The 23348-nt window shown below is 44.2% G+C and overlaps 1 protein-coding gene across 1 annotated transcript; it reads right to left on the reverse strand.

The window, feature by feature from the left end:
• Positions 1-4223: 4223 nt before the first annotated feature.
• SLC25A15 (solute carrier family 25 member 15) lies at positions 4224-19257 on the reverse strand. The gene is made up of 7 exons (XM_069881627.1): positions 19032-19257; positions 17094-17220; positions 12192-12450; positions 7500-7637; positions 7001-7170; positions 5738-5896; positions 4224-4840 (listed from the first exon to the last, which is right to left on the reverse strand). Exons 2-7 carry the CDS (start codon positions 17146-17148, stop codon positions 4716-4718), a joined length of 906 nt encoding a protein of 301 aa, XP_069737728.1. The 5' UTR covers positions 17149-17220; positions 19032-19257; the 3' UTR covers positions 4224-4715.
• Between the last annotated feature and the right edge of the window lie 4091 nt (positions 19258-23348).

A 23348-nucleotide genomic window follows, 5' to 3' on the forward strand; every position in this document is an offset into this window, starting at 1 on the left:
CAGCTGAGAAAGTTAGGCTGCGTCAGCCTGGAGAAGAGAAGGCTCTGAGGAGATCTTATAGTGACCTTCCAGTACCTGAAAAGGACTACAAGAAAGCTGGAGAGGGACTATTCATAAAGGCTTGAGGTGATAAGATGAGGGGGAATGGGTATAAATGGGAGAGGGGCAGATTTAGGCTAGACATTAGGAAGAATTTCTTCATCGTGAGAGTGGTGAGGCACTGGAACACGTTGCCCAGGGAAGTTGTGGCTGCCCCATCCCCGGAGGTGTTCAAGGCCAGGTTGGATGGGGCCTTGGGCAGCCTAATCCAGTGGGATGTCCCTGCCCAGGGCAGGGAGGGTTGGAACCTTTGAGGTCACTTCCAACCCTAACTAGTCTATCATTCTACTTAGGAGCTGGGCTGTTGGAAGCTCCCACAAAGTTGGAAGCTGCTTCTATTAGCACTGTATTTAAAGTGTGGAGGTAAAAGCCACTCTTAAAGAACAGTGTTCTACCAGTGGTTTGCAGGTCTAGGTGCAGGATAGAGGGAGCTTGGGTCACTTAAATATTGTGAGCAGAAGTAGCTGGAGTTCATATAGTTCAAGCTCTTGCACAAAAGAGACCCAGCTAGAGCAGGCTTGCACAACCTGTTCAGATCTGTAGATCTCCAAGGACAGGAATTTCACACAAGCTTTAATCTTATAACTACTTTTCCTTCCTTGTTGGAATTTCCCATGTTCCAAGCTGTGGCTATGCCTGTTGTTCTGCCCCTGCATATCTATTGCTTGTGTCCTCCCATGAATGAGGTAACTGAAGACACCAGTAGGATCTCTAGGCAGCTTTTTGTTATTGGTGAACAACCCCAGTTCTCTCCACCCTCTGTCCTCGTTGCCCTCTGTTTGACTTGCTCCGGTATATCACTGCCTTGCTTGTAACTGGGAACATGAAATTGGATGCGGTGTTCCGGATCTCTGGCTGGTGTGAGAAGCAGGAGCGGGAGTATTGGGGCTGTCTGATTTGCAGGCTCCAGAGCCTGCTCTTGCAGCTTAGCCTTTGCTGCCAGCACCCGCTCAGCTTCTGGAATGGTGTTCTCCAAGTTGTAGTGTTGCTTCAGGGGCTGCACGTGTTATTGCACATAAACTTAGTAAACTGCCCCTCGAGGTTAAGGGGTGGTGGAGAAGTTAATGCAACCCCTGCATCTCTGGCCTAAGAAAAGGAAGAGGTACCGTTTACGGCCCAGTGAGACCGCAGCTGTGTCACTAGAGGGCGATGGAGCAAGCAGGCAGCTAAGGCCCTGGGTGTACTCGGAGAGGAGCTGGGGTAGGATGCAGCAGAGCTAGAAGTGGCTGATGACTAAGTTCCTTTTGGCTTAGCTCTGGCAATTGGATACCACTGGCCTAGGATGCCCTTTCTAATCGCTCGCAGGGCAAAGAAGGTGAACCTTCTTCCTGCTTATGGAGTAAGCTCCTGTCCTCCTGTAGCAGCAGCAATGAAGGCTGTAACAGCAAGAGTCAGATTTTTCTAGTTGAAACATTCAGTTAAGTAAAAACTATTGTATAAGCAGAGGTGCATAATGAAATAATTGTATGAGGGAGATGCTGCATCCCTCTTCAGAGATCCAAGCACCACTGCTGAGAAGATGGTAACGAGTTCCTAACCCCTCTGCAGCAGTGACATGCTCTGGCTTCAGGGTAGCGGATACTCCACAGGTGGAAGTCAGGTGACCTGTACTGGACTCATGGTCTTTTTCTGGCAGGAAACTTACCCTTATAGCGTGTATCATAGTAATCAGCAATCTAGAAATTTGGAACTCAAGTCCAAATATTAGAACTGACTTTGGTACTAAGAAAGCACCAGGCCAAGGACTAAACTATGGGCTTTATTTACAGTAGTAGATCATGTAAAATCTGCCATTGTTTCACAGCACCTTCTTATACCTGGCACCTTCCCTTCTGCTTTGAGGGCTTTATACATCTACAGATTGTGAAAAGCCAGCTTCTTTATTTCTGGAGGGGTGGTGACTTCAACCTATTTGCTTCTCCATTAGAGAAGCTTGGTAAATCATAGAATAATAGAATAACCAGGTTGGAAGAGACCCACTGGATCATCGAGTCCAATCATTCCTATCAAACGCTAAACCATGCCCCTTAGCACCTCATCCACCCGTTCCTTAAACGCCTCCAGGGAAGGTGAATCAACCACCTCCCTGGGCAGCCTGTTCCAGTTCCCAATGACCCTTTCCGTGAAACATTTTTTCCTGATGTTCAGCCTAAATCTCCCCTGGTGGAGCTTGAGGCCATTCCCCTTTGTCCTGTCCCCTGTCACTTGGGAGAAGAGGCCAGCACCCTCCTCTCTACAACCTCCTTTCAGGTAGTTGTAGAGAGCAATGAGGTCTCCCCTCAGCCTCCTCTTCTCCCGGCTAAACAACCCCAGCTCTCTCAGCCGCTCCTCATAAGACCTGTTCTCCAGCCCCCTCACCAGCTTCCTTGCTCTCCTCTGGACTCGCTCTAGAATAAACAACAGTCAGGTGCTCAATTAATCAAATCGGACTTTATTCCAATGAATTTTCATACCAACATGTAACGTTCTGAGCTGAACAACTTGTACATGCGTACAGCTTAAGCAGCTGTGAATGGAAAAATTACTGCTTACATCAGCTTCAGAAGGTGTAAAGTCAAAGTGCATGTCTGTTTCAGCCACCAGCTTCTTGCTGTAGATTCAGTTCTAAATATCCTGCTTCTCTTGAAGCTTCAACTTTTGTATTAAAAACAGCAACAATCAGCTTTAAAAAATGAAAGCAAAGACAAATCTAAGAAATAGATTGAATTATTACCCTGATGTGGAGTCAGTCTTTACCTTTTCATAACTATTACAAACAAATAAAAATATACTGTTTTTCTTGGGTAGACAACTCTCAAAAGAAGGGGAAGTCTAACAACTCTTAAGCCTCACCCCTGTACCTGAATTAATGAAACATTTGGCATAAATTTCTTTCACAGTACTGACTAGGCATGGTATTACTGTCCCTAGCATACTGGTCAGTGAAGGTAAACTGATGCAACAGATGCTGAAGGCTCTTCAACCATGCCCTGCTTTAACTGTCTTTTCTCGTGGTGTATGAAAGGGAGATGAACACTTCCTGTATGCGAAGAGTTTGTGGAACTGCAGCAACAACCTTTCATCAAAGTGGCCATAACACTGCGGTGGAGTAGCCAGTTTAAGTGCACGTTGGCTACACTGCAAGAGGCTGCAGGTATTGAGATGCTTTCACCCATGCCTAAAGCATTTTCCTGTGTCTGGGTCTGAAATGGAAGCTGCGACGTGAAAAATTGAGCTGTTCCAGCTCTGTTGTCAGTCACTCACAAGATGTAGTTGCTGTGAGAAGTTGCTAATTGCTATGTATCTCTGATGATCATGGTGGGTAAAAGAGCTCTGCTAACCGCCGAGGCCAGCCTGTCTGTGCCCCCGAGAAGGGTGAGTGGCTGTCACTTACAGCATGTAGACAACGTTCCTCTGTACGGATCCAGGCCTGAGTCATGAGTTGCTCTGTACCAAGACCTGCTTTGCCTTCTCTCAGGATAGGCAGTAGCTGCTTCTTACAAGGCAGAGAGTGCTTGTATGAAGAACATCCTACTTTAAAAGTACAAGTGGCATCTAGAAATAGGTGTTATGGTATCATTTTGGATAATACTGACTAACTGCATGTTTAATCAAGTAACATGACCAAGCAGGCATGCCCTCCAGGCCTGAAGGTGATGTGAACTATCCAGTCACATGAGCTTTTTCCACTCAGCTGAACAGACACAGCAAGTGGCAGGACTCCAGCCCCAGTAGGTGCATACTACACGCCAGGGAGCACGGTGTCAGTTGTCTTTAAGAACTCTCTTCTGGCTTTCTGCTCCTCTTCAGCTTCCTGTCCTTCAAGCACATGGACTCATTCATGTCAAGGTGACCCAAACAGGAGCCTGCACAAAGCCGCTGCAGCCAGCAGCTATTTTGAGCGCCCTCCTTTACGTTAAGTGTTTAATTCAGTGGTGCTTAGTGCACTCTAGCACTTGCCAGATGTATTTAGAGAACGATAAAATACTGCATGGTCTCCTTAAACCCAGTAACTGTCTGATTTTGTCTCCAATGCAGGCGTTATCTCAGCTCTAAGTCATACAAGGTAGGGGGTGAGTACTTCCTACTTATATTATAAGGCCCATTCACTGAGCCAGAGCATACACGTCCGACACCCATTGCCATGACCTTGGAAAGGGAGCTGGAGAAGGACAGGGGTCTAGCTGAGGGATATGTATAACTCAGATTAAACACAACTGATTATTTTGAGTCAGACACTTGCCAGCAACAGGGAAAGTTCACCACTACAGCACAGGTTTTAAAATGGTGCTTTGTCTCAAACAAATCAAGTCTACTGCTGCATGTTGCATTAAACTCTAATGAGGCAGCATAACTCTTATTAGCACCATTACAGATCAGGAAAATACATTTATGACATGCAGTGTGCATAGTGCAGAATCTGGAAGATGGAAATAGTTCTGCTGGTCCAGTTCAAGCATCATGTACACATTTCTATAAAATCACCTGAATTTAAAAAATTACAAATCCTAAAGGAGTTGAGTTCCTAAAATTAGGTCACTGATTTGGCACTGCTCAGGCCATGTAATCTAAAGTTTTTTGATCATTTATTTGAGCGATCCTTAAATGACCTTTTGTTCTCCACCTGCTAGTGGGCATCAGTAAGAATCTATTTGTTTCATCATAAGTTTCCGGCTGTACTCGTAGGCAAGGAACAGCGCCCCATTGGCCAGGAATGCTCGGATCATAGTTGGCTTTAGTCCAGAATACAAGGCAAGTACACCTGGAAATGAAATAGGATACAGTTAGCAATTTATTAAAATGCCCACCACCTGCATCAATCACTGTGCTTTTGCCTTCAAAGGGTACTGAAGTAACACTTCTGCTTAGGGGGGCACGTACACAGAGCTGAACTCACTGGTGTACGAGCTCACTGCAGTGTTACTGGACAGTGCTAGATACTGATAGAGATGGAGTATATGAAATTGTAACACGAGTTTAACCATTTAAGTGCTTTTCTCAGATATGACAGAGTCTTCAGAAGGCTACCTTTGTCACCTGAGGATATGTTAACAGCAGCAGCATCACAGCTGGCAAGGGGGCAGAAAGAACAGCAGGATGGAGCTGTGCCCTATGAGAGACTCCTGCTCTGAGGGGTAACTTCCCTGGTAAGAGCGCCAGGATTCACATCTGCTGCCATGTATATTATTCTTCCAGCTTCTCAAGTGCCTGGTGCAAGCCTTTTCCAGATAAGAGACACTGAGGTAGACAGGCCCCAGGCGGGCTGGGTAGATAAGACCAATTTACCAAACGGCCCTCAGTCAGCCATTTATTAACTTCTAGAGGCTAAGAAAAATTCCATGCTGATCTTAACCAGTTCCTTCAATTTTCATGGATAGGTTTGGTCATGGGTAATGGAGCTCATTCCTTTATCTGCTTTTAAAGCTAATAAAAGCTCAGTGCGCATTAAGTGAGTTTTCTCCTGAACCAAGAGGCATGGCAGGTGCAATAGATTCTAAGCTTTCCAGACTACAAAAAGCATCAATATTTGTTAGAAACAGTTATTGTCTGTCTCTAACACATTATCAGTGAACTAGATTTCTTAAGCAATTTTTGGTACTGGATGGTATAGATTTCGAATCTATACCCTACAGATTCAGCTGATCTACTGCATACTCACCTTCAGTTCTCACAACAGTTACAAATGTTCCCATAAAGCCTGCCTGTTTTCCAGCCATTGAAAGAACCTGAATTCTAGATTTGACGCAGTCCACAGGATACACAGCAATCCACAGACAGCTGCCTCCAAAACCTCCGCTTAGTAGCAAAGGAATGGGACCTAAAGTTAAGAAATAAGCTTTTATACACACCACAAAATATTCAGCAATGTAAGCGTCACATTATTTCACCTACAGAAGTTAGAGAGAAAACAGAGGAACCTGCTTATGACAAAAGAGCAGTTTCTGCTCCCCAACGAACCTTTGAGTTAATTTTAAGCTACTGGTAAGTTGCAAGTCTAACCAGAAGCTCAAAGGTTATAAGGAGTGCCTTGCAGATTATTGGCCATGCTAAAGAAACATAACTCAGAATTCTGTTTTGACTGTTTAAACTAAATTAACTCCACTCTTTTCACACTTGTAATCACTTTACAATGCTAATTGTGAAATGGTTTAGAGTAACATTGCATCTTGTCACTTATCACCTCTAGAGAGTTATTTGGTACAGTGAACATGATCTCATTGAAGCTTCTCCTGCTCATTGCAGGGGGGTGCACTAGATGACCTTTAAAGGTCCCTTCCAATCCAAACCATTCTCTGATAAGTTACTTTGTGATCAGTCATTTTTCATTATGCAACCTCATTGTGTTTCAGATGAGATGTTCATAAACATGTCATAGCAACAAAGACCAGAATGCATGCTGCTGAAATCCTGGCTCCCAGTAAGACAACATATGATTATGCAGTCTTTCAACAGGAGATAAGCAATCTTTATTCTAGGATCTCCTTATTTTTTCATGTCTAGTTTTCAATGTCAGTGTTCTCTCACCATCATTGCAATGACCACTTGCAGCATACAGCATATACTTGAACAGATTGTTCAAGAGAATACGGCTAAAGATGTCAAAATCACTCTAAACAGCTGCTGAAATGAAATAGTTCAGAGTTATGTTACACTGCAGAGCCAGGTATTTAAGTAGTTTTGTAATATTACGGTTAGCTCACTATTAGTTCTCCATCTACAATCCATCCTGCTCCACTGGAAAGTGGCCATTTCAATAATTCATGACTATATGTATACAAGATGCAGACCTCCATATTCTGTATTCCCAGCTTCCTTGGTTTTACATGCATTTTACAACTGCTGTACATCATTAGTGTATCTCCCTCCCGTGTGCCCCCCGTGACAGCATGCTAGGATCCACCTGGAAAAAAGGGGCACATACCTAATTCATCTTTTGATCTCCCAGAGGCAAAGAAGGTCCGGCTCAGTTCATATCCTCCAAAAAAGAAGAAATAGCCTGGGACTTCGCGCAGCAAAGTGCTTGACAGACCACGGTAAAATCCAAGCGGACCATCCTTTTGAATAACACCCTTTACTACTGACCAAACTGTACTGATAGAGAGGTTGATCCAGTTAGTGCTACTTAATAGCCAGGTAAGAAGGTTACAGAACATTAAGCAACTGCAGCTACAGTTAAGGGCTAGATCTGTTGTGTGGACAACAGGACTCAAGTAAGACTTAGAACAAGATGCTGCCAAGAGCCCTTCACAGGAAGGGCTTCAATTCCAGTGCCTGAAAAATCTCCAGGCTGCGACCCTCCCAGCCACAACTCTTATCTGGTTAAGAGTACGCTACAAATGTGACACTGAGCCAGTACAGAATTAAAAAGAATAAATACACATAGCGGGGTTTCAGAGACATTGGACAGGGTGTATACTTACTTGTGTCCCTGGATTATCTTTCCTGATAACTGCATTTCATGCATGGCCTGCAGCCGGCACTTCACCAGCTCTGTTGGGCAGAGGACAAGGGTGGCAAAGGCAGAGGCGAAGGAGCCCGCAGCAGCATTCTGCAGGTCACTGCAAGAGAGAAACTGCAGAAGGTATTTGGGCACTGACCTTCAGTGCAGTGGAGCCACTGCACCAGCAATCAGCTTCCTGAGACTGTACTCTAAGAAAAAATGACAGATAAGTCTTTGGGGAAAGAGTTTCAAAGGAAAAAGGGAGTTACTTGAACTACAGAGATGAAAGACCTAGCTCATCCCATCTTCATATACAACTCTCATACGTCCTTCTGACACCTGAGAAGACAAATCGTAGCCTTTACCCTTCTTGCTACCCTTTAGTGATTGCTGCAGAATAAATGCTACCAAGTCTTCCTTTTCTTGGCTTTTATAAAAATTTTCATAGGCTTGTTTTACTGGTCAACTTTTGAATACTACTTACTTCCTCAAAGAGAACAGGAAAAATAATCACCTCCTATAGATGTCAAAATTACAGAATGGTTTGGGTTGGAAGGGACTTTAAGGTGTCCTCAAACTGACCTTGCCAGTATTAATACAGGTTTTCAGTGGAAGATGCTAGAAATCTGAAACCAAGGCACAACGGACCACTATAATCTTTCTATGGATGTGCTGCCACGAACACAACCATGTGAATCTGAGACAGCACAAACATCAACCACACCACTGAAGAGGACAGCACCGTTACCTGCATTGACTCAGTGGTATTCCAGAACTGGGATTTACTTTTCTGTGATATCACACATATTGCAAAGCTGGGGCTGCTAAACTGCCACGACTCAAAAGGATCGTACTGCTTTATGACACACTTTAAACAGGCTCCTACAGACACTGGTGTGTTGGACAGGAGCTGCACCACAGAAGGTCCACTTCTTCTGTGCTATCTTCTTTCAGAGCCTCGGGAGTCAGCACAGCAGAGACTGACCTCACTGATGCACAGAAATTCTTTCCATACAAGGGAGATGTTTGCCCTCTGACCAGCAATTTTATCCACCTATAGCGTAAGAGACTAAAGCCACAACTTTTCACCCTGCACAAGTGTTATGGAACTAAAAGTTGTGACAGTGATGCTTGTCACTGCCATATCTGAATACTCAACAAGAACTGTCAATGTGGAAGAAATTAACTGGCTGCAGAGCAGCAACTGAATAATATGCATAAATGAATAAATGGCAACATTGACTGCACAAGCCTCTTTCAGCACACAAAGCTTGGTTTAACAGAGATCCGAGATGCAAGCCAATAAAGCTCAAGACAGAGCAAGACCAAGTTAAAAATACAGAAAGTGGCTAAGCCCTGCAGTCTATGAGCTTGATAGATCAAGGCAGTAAGGTTACACATAAGGATAAGAAAACATGGAAGCTGTGCCCTAAAACTATACACCGAAGGGTGTACAGGATCCCTTTGCCTTCAGGTGCTATCAAACCTGAAAAGAATTCCAACACATGTATATAAAAGAATAGATTTTGCCATAATTCAGATCTTCCCTACTTTTGCCTCTTTAGGCTTTGGCCTTTAATAAAGCAAACCTCATTGTAGAAGTGATAAGCCTTGAATCCTGTTCAAGCTCCCTCTCAACTCAAAATGCCTAATTCAGTATTTTTTCTGGGCAGAAGAGTTTTGATCAAGAACCCTCTACTCTTACAGTTGCTTCTTCTATAAAACGCATTTATCTTGTTTTTCAAAGAAAATAACCTGCCAAAGATGACTAGTCACGTACTGAGAAAGTCAAACTGAGGTGAACAAGAGTAATAGTTCTCTCAGTTTAGACTTTGGCACAGAAAGAAATCAGTGTGATTGGACTAAATGGGCACTTAAAGAAATGGAATTTAGCACTTCTCTTTCCATTTGGCTCTTTCAGTTTAGACTTTAACATGGAATTAAGTCAGTTTGGTTTGACTAATGGATGTTAAAAGCTAAACAGAATTTAACATTTCTCTCTCCATTTGTTTTCTTTATGACTTATGCATCACTGGTATTTATCCCATTAACTGGAAACGGTGTATGTTTGAAACTGCCCTTGTAACTATTTTGCAAGGCTTCACACACTGACCATGGTATCCCCTAACCCCAAGAAGGGTAGGCAATTTTATTTCCAAGCCGTTTAAAGGTATTACTGAAAAGGTAACTTAAGCTGGTTCTGAGAAACCAGAGTAACAAGCAATTGCTTAGGTAAGGAAAATTGTCAGGTTCGCCTCAGTTTGCCACTTCATACGTTTGCTTTCTTTAGGCTAATACGGTATGACAGGTTTTAAACAGCAGAAGCAATAAGGCCATTATAGTTCTTTATTTGTCATGCCTGAAGGACAGATGCCTCATCAGGGTTTCTTCCCTCCCCTACAGCACACTACAAAGGCTTCTCGACTCTTCCACAAGGAGAATCATAGAATCACTAGGTTGGAAAGGACCCACTGGATCGTCGAGTCCAACCATGGACTCGAAAACGGGTAGATATATCCTGGACAGACCACTCAAGGCACCACTGCAGACAGTGCCAGTACAATTCTCTCACAGGAACATCTCATAAGATGCCCTCACCATGATCAAAATGAGAAGAACACGGGAGTAGCGCCAAGGGAGAAATCTTTCAAGTGAACTTAAATCCTTTATTATTCTGTCCTAGTACAGCCATGCAGTCACACTATTTGCTCTTCAATCAATAATGAAATAAATAGCCATCCTGGATCTGAAAAACACCAGTAACTGACCAAGGAAAGAAGGGTCAGATGCTAGAGGCATTTGTCACTGCTATATATTCAAATAACATTCCCATTCTGTATCCTACTCCGAAGATGTGGAGTAGTACACCTGCGTATACTGTTTGAAAGTTTCCTGTGCTACCTACCCTGCACACACCCTAAACGTGCTGTGTCAGTCACTGAAGAGGTGATGCTAGGACCTCCACAAGTCCTTGGCTTGCCTTCCAGGAGGATCACAAAAGGTGGTTAAGAAGTGAAGCACGCTGTTGGTAGGTCTATGTTTTAGCAGGTAGAGATAATGGGCCTGCAAGGTGAGCATGCAGAAAAATCCCTGATCTAAGAAAGAAATCAAAACAGTGGTAACAATCCTGTCTCAGCTGAGAGATTGCAACTACCAGAAAACAGTAAAAGACCATGCAAGTAGAGAGGAAACAATATGTTTCTTTGTCACTTTCATATTCTTCATAGTAGGCCTCAGTCTTAAGATCAGCTCATCTTGACATGTGACAAGGGAACGTCTCAGGTAATGCCACTTTCAGATACTTGTCTTGCAATTAGGTGGCTACCCACGTCATGTCAGAGATCTCAAATGTAGAATCATGGTCTCCCCAGCTACTTCCATTTGGAGACAGACACGACAGAGGCAGAACAAAGTTATTAATAAAAGCTGGATGTGGTTATCCTTGTGTTACTCTTTGAATGAATGAAGTTAGGACAGTAGAAGTCTTTTGCACACGGTGGGGCAGTATAATGGGGGGAGAAGGTGCAGCTACTCTCAGCGCTGCACAGAAGCCATACCTTGAGAAATGCGTAACAGTAAGGCACGCTGTGACTGCTGGACCACTGACAGCTCTGAAGTGATGTACCTGAAGAAAAGCCATCTTAGCTAGAAAGAGATTATGTTCATTATGCCAGAGCATAAATCCATGAGTTGTTCACACCCTGAGTACTCTGCACTGCTCTGGTCTCATAAGCTCAAACCCAGATGCATTAGAACTACAGGAGTCTTGGAGAAAGGCCAAAAGGACAGTTAAAAGGAACAGCTCCTGAGTGCTCACTGAGTAGCAGAGCTGGGATCCCTCCACCTACAAAAAGTCTCAGGTGTGGAAAAGGGGTATGGAGCAATGGATACAAGTCCACAAAATCCCAAGTGGCATAGAGACAGCAGCTAAGGACCAACTGCGTCTTCCAATTATAGAATTAATCATAATCACCTGCAGAACTCCCTGCCAAAGTGTACTGCAGATGCAAGGAACTTAGAAGAATTTGAGGGGAAGCTGGATAAGCGCTTCAAAAGAGATCCAAAGTTAGTGACTGGATCACATTAGGTTCAAGAAATTCTCTGAACTAAGAACGCAGCCTGGCAGAGGACTCAGAGTAAACATTAGACACTCTTCTTTCTCATTCCTTAGGCAACAACTTATTGCTAGTATAAAAATACACAGCATAAAATTAGACCCTCAGTCTAACCACTGTTACATTCAAGCTTTTGAAGCTTAAATAAATTTAAAAACCAAGGCAATATCAGAAAAGTGTCCTTTCCCCTTAGGATGCCTTCCTGTAAGGGCAATCATTGCCTCCCCTGCAAAATCAGAACAACGTAGAGATCAAGGCAATTCCAGCTTTCAAGTGTTGCAGTGCTCACTGCCTTTGGTAAGATGTTCCAGGTCGCGAATATTCCGGTTAAGTTGTAATTATCTAAACAAGCCAGCTCAGTGACAAGGAGATGGCTCTGTTGTAGTTAGACACCCTATCCTAGCACAAAGGTCTGTATTCCAAAACTTACTACAATTCATACTGGCAGACGGGGGCCTGGGACACTGTTTGCATCCCAACAATACAGTCTTTTCAAGTAGCAGTTGCAAGAAATTTTATTTATTTGTTTTAAAACATGAAAAAGTTATAATGCTTACCTGAGCTTTGTTTTCCTGTCTACTCCAACAATTTTTCTCACAATTTGTTGGCAAAATCCATAGCACATGAACAGGACGGAGTTCTCTGCGATGTTAGCTACAAGCGCTGGTGTGGTTCCCTTGTAGAAGCCTCGAAATCCCACTTGCTTGTAGGTTTTCACAAAACAGTCAACAATTCCTTTGTACAGGTCAGGGAACGTCTGCATCTTCACCTTTGCAGTGTCAAAGGGCTGACCAGTCACCACGCATGCTGTCCCACCTAAGCAAGCAGGGGAAATTAAGAAGATGGCTGAAGATCATCACAACTGAAATGCCTATACACAAATAGCATTACTAGGAAAATCACATAGAAAGCAAAGATTAAAGAATTCTCCACAGGAAAGGACAACCGCACTGATTCTAGTACAATAGCACCAATTATCAGTGGTGATTTTAGTTGCCTGTAAAAAAAACCCCAAACGCATAAGAGCAGTAAGAGCTTAATTCTCATTAAACGTTTCTTTACCTTACTAAAAGCAAGCACCTAAACGAATCAGTTCACTTACATAAACAGGTACCAAATTAGAAGTATTGTTCTGCAATCAAGTCCCTTGTGTTAATAAGTTAAGCAACATTTTCCCTTGCTTATTAATCAGAAGCCATCTGATTTTACATTTGAATAATAACAAAACCCCAAAGAATTGTAATCAAGCAAGACAAGGATCTCCCCAGGACAAAAGGAACACTGCTGAGAGTGCTAAAACTGATGATGCACTATAAATTGGTAACTAAAGACTCCAGCTCTCTATTTTGAAAATCGAGATGATTCTTATTTACATTTATTCCCACACATTGGAAGAAAGTGTCCAGGATAAGCTCAAAAAGGGCAAAAGGGCAAAGTTTCTCAATGTGTTATCTTTTCCCAACTGAACTGCAAGGTCAATACCCTGGAAACTTGTGAGATATTTCCATCGATGTCCTCAATAAACCACTTTGTCCACAGTGCAGTGTTCTTCCACCAGATCTAACTCAATTCAGTAGCTTGCAGAAAGAGCTAATGTCACACTTTTTCAGCAAGAAATACCAGTGTACACTGACAGCAATCTATTAGGAGCCAATACCTAACAGGAAGCATATGATAGGTGTACCTTATATAAACCTTATGGTTTTGGTTTTTCAGCGAGAGAGAACAGCAATCCTAAACCAGAAGCTGTTCTTTAACCAAAGCACAGTTGATGGATATGTACCTTAAAGAGGGCAAGTTCACTAGATGCATTGTCAGGAATAAAACCGAAATAATTATCTGTAAATGCAGATAATGTAGAGAAACTGAAATAGAAACAAATGTGGAATCCAATTAAGATTAGTTATTTTTCTTCTAAGTGGGGAGTAGAAAGTAAAGCAAGTGTTCGTCTAACCAGGATAATTTTCAAGTGATCTTACTCTTTGCAAACACGTTAGTTACATGTTGTTGCTCCTCTACAAAGAAGTACTTCAGTCTTCAAGAGGAACTAAAGATCCTAGCCCCCATTTCTCAACTAGATGGACCATTAAAAGTTTCAGAGCAAATCATGCAAGGAAGTGTGAAGAGTTTCTTGCTCTGAGAGAGATAACCAAGGAGAGAAGCAGCTCACTTACACCAATAACATCCATGTAAGCCTCAGATGAAAAGCAGAGCTGAAAAGGCTCAGCCAATGCTACTTAGACCCAAGTCAGGCAGATATTAATCTACAGGACAAATGCTAGGTCCCTGCATAAAGGTAGAGCTAAAACATCCAAATGTAGTAAAATAATGTCTGTTGGAAGAAGCCCAAGAAAACCAGGAACCATCCAAAAAGAGAAAGGGCTCTCCTTATACTGGCACTGGAGGTGGTGCAACAAGCTCAGTAAACTACAGCCATGAAATCTCTAAGCCTCAAGGTAAAGATAGAGTCCCAGTCAGTATCTAGACTATTAATGAAAAAACTAATTATTCCAGCTAGCAGTAAGGAGTCTAAATTAACAATAACAAAATGAAACCCAGAGAAACAAAAAAGTCAACCTGCTTGAACACTTAGACAAACGTGGTCTCAATAACAACATGGCAACAGCATGGAAAAGAGTCCTGCTTAATCAAAGAAGTGATTAGAGGTTGCTCAGATCCTAGGCAAAGGACTATGACCCACAGACAGCTAATTGACTTATTCTTGTTCAAATTTTAGTTGCCCTGATATGGCATTACTTATCAGCTAGTCAGGACTATCTGGAGAGGAAGGTAAAGCCAGGTTACACATTTGCTGGAGGAACTAGCTGTCTGCCTAGCTAAATACCTCTTCTAAAGGGTGCAGAGACGTATCACAGAAACAAGCACTACCAATGAACACAGGCAATACAAAGCAAATATGAGGAAAGCATATGGAACGCATGTAGTAGAGGAACTGTAAAAGTACTTATTACAACAGAAGTAGCCAAGAAAAAGAGTAATGACTTAAGGTTACTTAAGTCGTGTTAAAGAATGTCCGAATGCCTTCATCGTATCTGAAGGAAGAAAAACTATACCAGAGAACAAAAGAGCATAATTACTTGTAAGATCCTCTAAGCTTTACTGCAAAAAAACCCAGGCAAACCTGAAATGCAAACCCTTTTGGCCTAAATGTGGGCATGGAATAGTATCACCAAGCAAAGTATTTCTAAGCTAATGCTAGTTTCCACCTCTTGTAGTAATCAAGATGAGACAAACCAGGCTTCAACTCAAAAGACAACTTCCTAAACCAGCGTTCCACTGCCTCAGTTGCTAACAGCAGCATTCCTGAGCTGAAGTACCAGGAAGGAAAGCAACCACACCTTTCAATTAAGCACCTGGGAAGGCCCCCAAAATCCTCAAGAACTGCACAGATATTAAGTTGATACTTCAGGAAACAGATTAGATTTGATAGTTACTCTTTATAGAGGATCCAAAACCGAGGAGGATGAACAGACTAACAGAAACCTATTTTTTCTAAGGTAATTAAGGAATAATAGCAGAAACACTTCTCTTCTCTTGCAGGGAAAGAGGATGTTGTCTAGTCAACAACCTATTTTGCAAAGGCTAACAAAGCAGGTATTCAGTGGGAAAAACGTAGAGGCAGACAAAATGCTTTACAAGGTGCCACTTTAGTCTCATGTTATCTGTCATCCCTTGCTTTCTCACTGCACTAAGGTTAACTCCACTCTGACAAACGAGCTCAAGTAACTACCCTTGAACGCACTTAGCGCCATTCATACTGTCACATTCACAGCAGTAGCACCATCATAAAAGGATGGAAGTTTTTCATGGAGAGGGTCACTGGGCACTGGAACAGGCTGCCCAGGGAGGGCGTTGATTCACCTTCCCTGGAGGTGTTTAGGGGACGGGTGGATGAGGCGCTGAGGGACATGGTTTAGTGTTTGACAGGAATGGTTGGACTCGGTGATCCGGTGGGTCTTTTCCAACCTGGTGATTCTATGATTCTAACTACTGTATGGGGAAAAAAACATGGAATGGTTTAAACTGGTTACAACAGTATATTAGACAAATCTTTCCTTCCACCTTTTCTGTATAAACATTGTCAGCTTAGAAATGTCAGAAAGACTCCTTTTCCCTGGCAGAATTAAAAACCAATTCATCCTTCAGCCACAGACATTACCAAAATGGTAATTTAGGTGAGACAACGGAACTGTTTCAACATTTGCAACAGTCACAACCAGTCCAGCAAAACTTCATAGCACAGACTAGACAAAAGTGGAAGTTAGTTAACCAAATTCATAGAATCATAGAATAACCAGGTTGGAAGAGAACCACTGCATCATCGAGTCCAACCATTCCTATCAAACGCTAAACCATGCCCCTGAGCGCCTCGTCCACCCGTGCCTTAAACACCTCCAGGGAAGGTGAATCAACCACCTCCCTGGGTAGCCTGTTCCAGTGCCCAATGACCCTTTCCATGAAAAATTTTTTCCTAATGTCCAGCCTAAATCTCCCCTGGTGGAGCTTGAGGCCATTCCCCTTTGTCCTGTCCCCTGCCACTTGGGAGAAGAGGCCAGCACCCTCCTCTCTACAACCTCCTTTCAGGTAGTTTTACAGAGAGCAATGAGGTCTCCCCTCAGCCTCCTCTTCTCCAGGCTAAACAACCCCAGCTCTCTCAGCCGTTCCTCATAAGGCCTGTTCTCCAGCCCCTTCACCAGCTTTGTTGCTCTTCTCTGGACTCGCTCCAGAGCCTCAACATCCTTCTTGTGGTGAGAGGCCCAGAACTGAACACAGTATTCGAGGAGCGGTCTCACCAGTGCCGAGTACAGAGGGAGAATAATCTCCCTGGACCTGCTCGTCACACCATTTCTGATACAAGCCAAGATGACACTGGCCTTCTTGGCCACCTGGGCACACTGCTGGCTCATGTTCAGTTGGCTGTCAAACAACACCCCCAGGTCCCTCTCCTCCAGGCAGCTTTCTAGACAGATTTCTCCTAGTCTGTAGCACTGCATAGGGCTGTTGTGCCCCAACATCAGTCCTGCTACTGAGCTTCTCAGCTTTTAAAGATTCACACTGGGATGTCATCTGAGCAAATAACCCTTCAGACAGCCTCTGGCCCTTTTCAATTAGACAGGGTTCCTGTGACAAAAGCAGCAGTTGAGTCACTCACACACTGTTCAAGTTTATTCTAAAACTCTGCTTGTGACTGATTCTTAAACTCACATAAGCATGAGAACTAACACTGAAATGTAAACCTCCTTTTGGAAAAAGGCTCAAATAAGGGTTACATGCTCACTGTTTGGCAAGGGTTTCACCAGAAAAGAGCAACAGTGAGGCAGTTGCAACACTGGCTACAGTCAGCTGCTTCACCTCCATATCCTTAAAATACTTGTGGCCAGGCTTTTTATCATTTGTCAAAGCTTGAAACTGTCCCTCATTAGTTCTCTAGGCATTACCTGCAGCTCCTGCTGTGAGGTCAATAGCCGCCTGAATTGCAGAGTTGATCCTCATGCTTCACACTTGTTTATCAGTTACTTCAAAACACGTATCCTGTTTCCTTGCAGGTGTCCAGATACTTGCCTCCTGAGGGAAGAGAAAGATGAAGCATATAGGATTTACAACAGCAACTCTTGACAGTTAAAAGCATCGTATGAGTGCTTTCACTTCCACTCTCCCATTTAGCTTGTTCTAAATAGTTGAGACAGAAAATGCTTGTCCCCAGGACTGAGACAAAGCACATTTATATTTTGACTGACTTGTTCTGCTGCATTAGACAAGTTCTCTGGAGTATCACTGCCTAGCTTCAGATTACTTGGGTTTTCCAGCTTCTAAGTCTCCCTGGATCTCTCAAATGAAGGCAAAGGGTACCTCCAGGGAACAATGTTGAGCATTACCTTTCTATTGATTATAGAAGCACAGTCTCCACCAGGTGCCTAAGGCCAGATGGCAGGAATACTCTCTCACCACCACTACCCCCAACCCCCATCCCAGCTCCCCAACTACAAAGCAAACCAGAGAATCACGCTTCTCATGGTGAGCAGCAGCTAAAGTTCACGAGTGTTCATAATGATAGAGGCACATTAGGTATTTCTATGTGGCTGTCTGAAGATATGAGCAGAAAAGGAATGAATATGAACATCTAGAACTGTGTTTGGCTGTCAAGTTCCCAGTGCAAGTCCCCAACACATACCAGCACATTATAAATAAAAATTACACCTCATCTCTCAGGAAGGCAGCTGGAAAGCAGAAATATAAAGGTGACACTTTCAAATAAAACATTAATTCAGTTCTCAAGTTTGCAGCAAGGTACATTCACAGGGCAAGCAGTTAAAACAAGTTTGCTTATTAAGAGTAAAATCACTGAGCCAAAGCGCTCCCGCTGTTTCAGAAATGTGTCGTTGATCTAGACATTTGGCTGGCAGTGCTGTCAAAAAAATTGCATTAGAATAGAATCTTAGAATCACACAAATACACATATGAATCAGCCCCTCACTGATTTCTAAGCCTGTCTTCAAACACAGTACATCAGTAAACAATGTTTTTCACTATTCTACCTACTGTAGTCCTTCTTTTGAGGCCTGTTGTCTCCCAGAAGATATTTTGGAGCAATACGAATGGGAAACAACTTGCAGTAGGCTGCATTTAAAAATAATTAAAAAAACCCACACTGTATGAACACACCATTTTTACAGCTTTTTATAAGCATGGACACTTGCATGTAAGAAAGGCTTCAAGAAAGCCTGTCTCAACAGATTCATCATTCCTGAAGTTTATAAAAAAGCCAGTAGGCCAAATACTGTCGCTCAGTAAGTTCACATGTCCAGTTTCTTCAAGATGTGTTGCAGGAATCTGATGTAATGGGTTTAAAAAAAAAAAAGGTCACTACTCTCATAATAAATTACACAAATACATTGCTATTTCTGAATTTTGGTTACAGATTTGAATCATTTCGCTACCGACAGCACAGTAAGCTAAGTATTACTTCAAACCAGAGGCTCGAAGACCAAGTTACACTTCATTATCCTCTATACCTCATTAGCGTTCACATAGCACTCTGTAGTTTTCCTTCTCATTTAGGGAAAGGAAAGAACAACAGGTCAGCAAGACAGCCTCTGAATTAAGGGAATTACTACAGAGTGACACTTGCTCGCCTTCAGTAAAATGTACAAGGCTTGCGCCATGCTCAGTGCTTAATCTCTCATGCCAGTCCCCAAAGGGGGCTCATGCCAAAGCACCCACAGATACCCATCAAGAGCTTGGCCACAGAAGCAAAAATAGAGATAACTATAAAAATATGAAAGTTTTAAAAGCCAAGGAAGTTTAGTTTCCTGATCAGTACTTTCAGAAGATTAAAGACTTGGTCAAAACTATGGTGGTATTACACATGTACATACCTTCCCTCCTATTTTTTCCTATCTGTAACACTAGCAGTTTAAAAGCTGCTTGTAGATACAGCAATGCAACGGCTCTGTTACTTCCAAAGCGAATCCAAGCCCCAAACCTGTGAACAGAGAAGCGCAGGTTAGTGGAAAAAGTCCCACGCCGTCCCAGACGTTACTCCCTGCCAACAGAGGAAACAAAGAACAAACGTTGAGTAAATATTTAGCATCCAAAGGCAGCCCTGCTCCTTGCAGGAGCCCACCAGGAGAGTCCTTCACCCAGTTCCCCCAGCCGAGCTCGACTCATGCTCAGGGATTGGTGCTTCAAGCCTGGGCGGCTTTTGGCACATTTTTCCACTCGTGCTCAGGGGCTGGCGCTTCATGCCCAAGTGGTATTTGGCACTCATGCCCAGGGGCTGGTGCTTCATGCCCAGGTGGTATTTGGCACTTCTCATGCTCAGGGGCTGGTGCTTCATGCCCAGGTGGTATTTGGCACTCCTCATGGTCAGGAGCTGGTGCTTCATGCCCAGGTGGTATTTGGCACTCCTCATGGTCAGGAGCTGGTGCTCCATGCCCAGGTGGTATTTGGCACTTCTCATGCTCAGGGGCTGGTGCTTCATGCCCAGGTGGTATTTGGCACTCCTCATGCTCAGGGGCTGGTGCTTCATGCCCAGGTGGTATTTGGCACTTCTCATGCTCAGGGGCTGGTGCTTCATGCCCAGGTGGTATTTGGCACTTCTCATGCTCAGGGGCTGGTGCTTCATGCCCAGGTGGTATTTGGCACTCATGCTCAGGGGCTGGTGCTTCATGCCCAGGTGGTATTTGGCACTTCTCATGCTCAGGGGCTGGTGCTTCATGCCCAGGTGGTATTTGGCACTTCTCATGCTCAGGGGCTGGTGCTTCATGCCCAGGTGGTATTTGGCACTCCTCATGCTCAGGAGCTGGTGCTTCGTGTACAGGTGGTATTTGCCACATTTTTTTCAATGTCACTTGAACATTGTAGGAGAAGGCAAATTAACCTCTTTTTTTTGCACCGTACACCTGAATTAACAGTTAATGTCAAGCAAAAATGACTATACCCCCTTCCCTCAAATACAAAATTTCCCACTGAGTTTCACACGTGCGTTAGAGGACTGAGCCATACACATTTGGCGCCGTTTTATACTTAAAAACTAAAGATACGGCAGTCTAAGCCCTTACATCTAAAGCTATAAAGTCATACACGACACCTTAGCGGCTAAAAGGGAAAGGAGCGCCTTCTACCTCCGAATAGTCAAGAAATCGTGGAGCAACAGCCCCTGAGCAGGAGCGGAGCCCGCCCGGTGCGCTCGGCCCTGCGGGGGGAAAGGCCCAGGATGCGCCCGCGGGGCCGGGGGGGGCAGCGAGCCCCGCGCATCCCGTGTCGCCCAGGAACCCCGAACCCCAAACCCCGCGTCGCCGCACCCCGCCGAGCCCCGCGCCGCCCTCCTCCCCGCCCGCCGAGGCCCCAGAGCCGGTTTCCCACCTCCGCGCCGCCCCCCGGGCGGTCCCGCCGCCCCCCGGTCTCCCAGCGGCCGCGGGCCCGGCCACACGCGGTTCGCGGCCCGGGAAGCGCTGGGGGCGGGGCGGCTGCTGCTGAGGCGAAAAGCGTCATCGGCGGCTTCCCCCGCCCCATTGCTGGGGTTGGGGCGCTGTGCTTAGCCGTGCCGAGGAGGATTTAACGGATTTTTTTGTTTTGTTTTAAAAGAAGGATTTGTGTGGGAATGAAGCACCCTGAAATAACAGCAGCGTGTGCCTAAGGCAGGAGAGCTGCCCTGACTCCTCACATGGATATTGATCCGTTTTTTTCCCGGGCTCCTGTTAAGTTTGCGGCATTTCACAGAATCACCAGGTTGGAAAAGACCCACCGGATCATCGAGTCCAACCATTCCTATCAAACACTAAACCATATCCCTCAGCACCTCATCCACCCGTGCCTTAAACACCTCCAGGGAAGGTGACTCAACCACCTCCCTGGGCAGCCTGTTCCAGTGCCCAACGACCCTTTGCATGAATTTTTTTTCCTAATGTTCAGCCTGAACCTCCCCTGGTGGAGCTTGAGGCCATTCCCTCTTGTCCTGTCCCCTGTCACTTGGGAGAAGAGGCCAGCACCCTCCTCTCCACAACCTCCTTTTAGGTAGTTGTAGAGAGCAATGAGGTCTCCCCTCAGAAGACCTCCTGCACATGAATATACTACAAATTGGACCTGGACAGGCTTTCGTAAGAAATTGCTGCAGATCAACAAGTGATTTCTGTTGAGATGCCACTTATGTGGTCCTAACTTTTCAGAATTATGAAGTGCAACACGGTGGCTTAAACCACCGTGCTGAGGGTTAATATCATTTTACTCAGCTGAAACCATGCAATACTCCTCCCCCTCTCCCCCATTTCTTCTTTGGATGACAAATTACAGAAGTGCTTGCAAAGGCTTTTCAGAAGCAATTCCCGGTTGAGAGCGATAGGTCACTGTACAGCCTGTGGAAAGGTAAATGAGTATTATCTAGAACGTATATCACTGATCAGGAATACTCAAGATATTCTGCTAGACCAAGCAGTGTTTCTGGGAAGTGCAGTACACCTGCAACCCCTGCTGAGCTGCACAGGTGTTTGTGAGCATTGAGACATGCAAACCTACATATCTGAGCTTAGAACCATAGTCTTTCCCCCAAAATAAAAAGCCCAGACCAAGGAAAATGCATTATAAATACCAGAAAGTTAAATGCACTCTTTTTTTCTGTCACTTTTAGTCAATTGTAGGCTTCAGATATGGCTGATATAAGTTGTTGAAACATTCATTTAAAATGGTTTGGGGCTATATTCTTCAAAATATGGCAATTGTTAAGGAAGAGCAGGCTAGGTTAAAAATGCTTTTAGAAACAATGCATCAAATTGTAAATAACTCAGTTGCTTTAATGTAGAAATAATTGCTGACTCTATGGTAACCATTTGGTGATGGCAAGTTAGTTGGGCATTTCAGATAATCTGAACTACTTAGACATTAGTTTAGTCCATTTTGACCTGTGTGCTGACTTTTTTTTCTTTTTCTTTTTTTTCGGTTTTTTTTCAGCAGGACTGCAGCACTGTTGAAAAATCCCATTGGTGAAAAACATCTAATCCCTAAAGCAATGAACCTTGCGACTACTGTGTCATTAAACCACATGCTGCCTGCTGTTGCCACTTGCTGGCTGAAACCCTAAGCCTGGAGTGTTTCAGGATGCTTCTTGACAGCCACGTTTCTCAGGCAAGATCACAAGGCCTGGCCTGCTCTTGCTTGGACCCTGTAGAAAACTTGCAGATGGCAGAAGTACTTGAAATATTTGCAGGGAGGTTTTATAGGCACAAAATGTAGCACTACAATGAGCATATTGCCACCACATGGCTATTTCTGCTTCCTGCACCCATGTCTGCTAAGCCAAGCTGTACTTTTTTGTCCCTGCGCCATGGTGGCGTGGAGGTGCTAGTGAACAATGTTTGGGACTTAATTTCAGGCTTCCCCTAAACGGATTTAGGCAGGACAGAAAGGGGACACATGTTGAGAGCTTGGCTTGCGAGTGCCTTGCAGAAACATGGAAGTGCTTTCTGGGGCTGAAGGCTTGGGGTAATTGGCTTTGGGACATGATAGCCCCCTGTGTCCTGGGAGGGGCACAACCCTTCTTCAGCAGAGTATTTTGGCTCTGGTGGGATGGGTAACTTCTGCCAGCTGCAAAGCTGGGAGGGGGGTGCCATAGAAACTTGTCTGAAGCAGAGGAGAAAAGGGTTTCCTTGCAGTGTGCATTCCTTTCCATTTTTCAGGATCCCAGCAGTTCAAACCTGTGCCCTGGGCCCACCATCTTCAGCCAACCACAGACAAACCATTTGCTCCCTGAAAGCTATTTTGCCTTTCCTAATTCTTCAGATGCCATGGCACCAGAGTTCTGGATGCTGCTACCTGTTTTGTTTGTCCTCATCTTTACTGCTGACAAGTTATAAAGAAAGAGGCTAGTTTTGGAAGTTAAACCTATGCAATCTATTACATCTGTTTCTTAAATATCTTAAATATCAACTTTAAGGCTTAGGAGGCTGGCATGGATGACCTGTTCTCCCACTGGAACAAGACAGGTGTCTCTAATACAGAGCCGATTTAGTGGTAAATAATGAAAACCATCTGAATAGACACGTAAAATCAATAAACACAGGTATTTTTGTTTCCTCCACAAAATCTTAGGATGGTTTGGGTTGGATGGGACCTTAAAGATCATCTAATTCCAACCCCACCTGCCATGGCAAGGGACACCTCCCACCAGACCAGGCTGCTCAAGGCCCCATCCAACTTGG

The sequence above is a fragment of the Phaenicophaeus curvirostris genome, chromosome 1, assembly GCF_032191515.1.
Source record: "Phaenicophaeus curvirostris isolate KB17595 chromosome 1, BPBGC_Pcur_1.0, whole genome shotgun sequence".
Classification (NCBI taxonomy): Eukaryota; Metazoa; Chordata; class Aves; order Cuculiformes; family Cuculidae; genus Phaenicophaeus; species Phaenicophaeus curvirostris.

Excerpts from the sequence above, each read along its gene's own strand:
- SLC25A15 (XM_069881627.1), bottom strand. The coding sequence starts at position 17,148 with ATGAGGATCAACTCTGCAATTCAGGCGGCTATTGACCTCACAGCAGGA. Across the intron at positions 12,451-17,093 it reads CCTCACAGCAGGAGCTGCAG|GTGGGACAGCATGCGTGGTG; the intron begins GTAATGCCTAGA and ends CTGCTTGCTTAG. Across the intron at positions 7,638-12,191 it reads GACAGGAAAACAAAGCTCAG|TGACCTGCAGAATGCTGCTG; the intron begins GTAAGCATTATA and ends TCTCTCTTGCAG.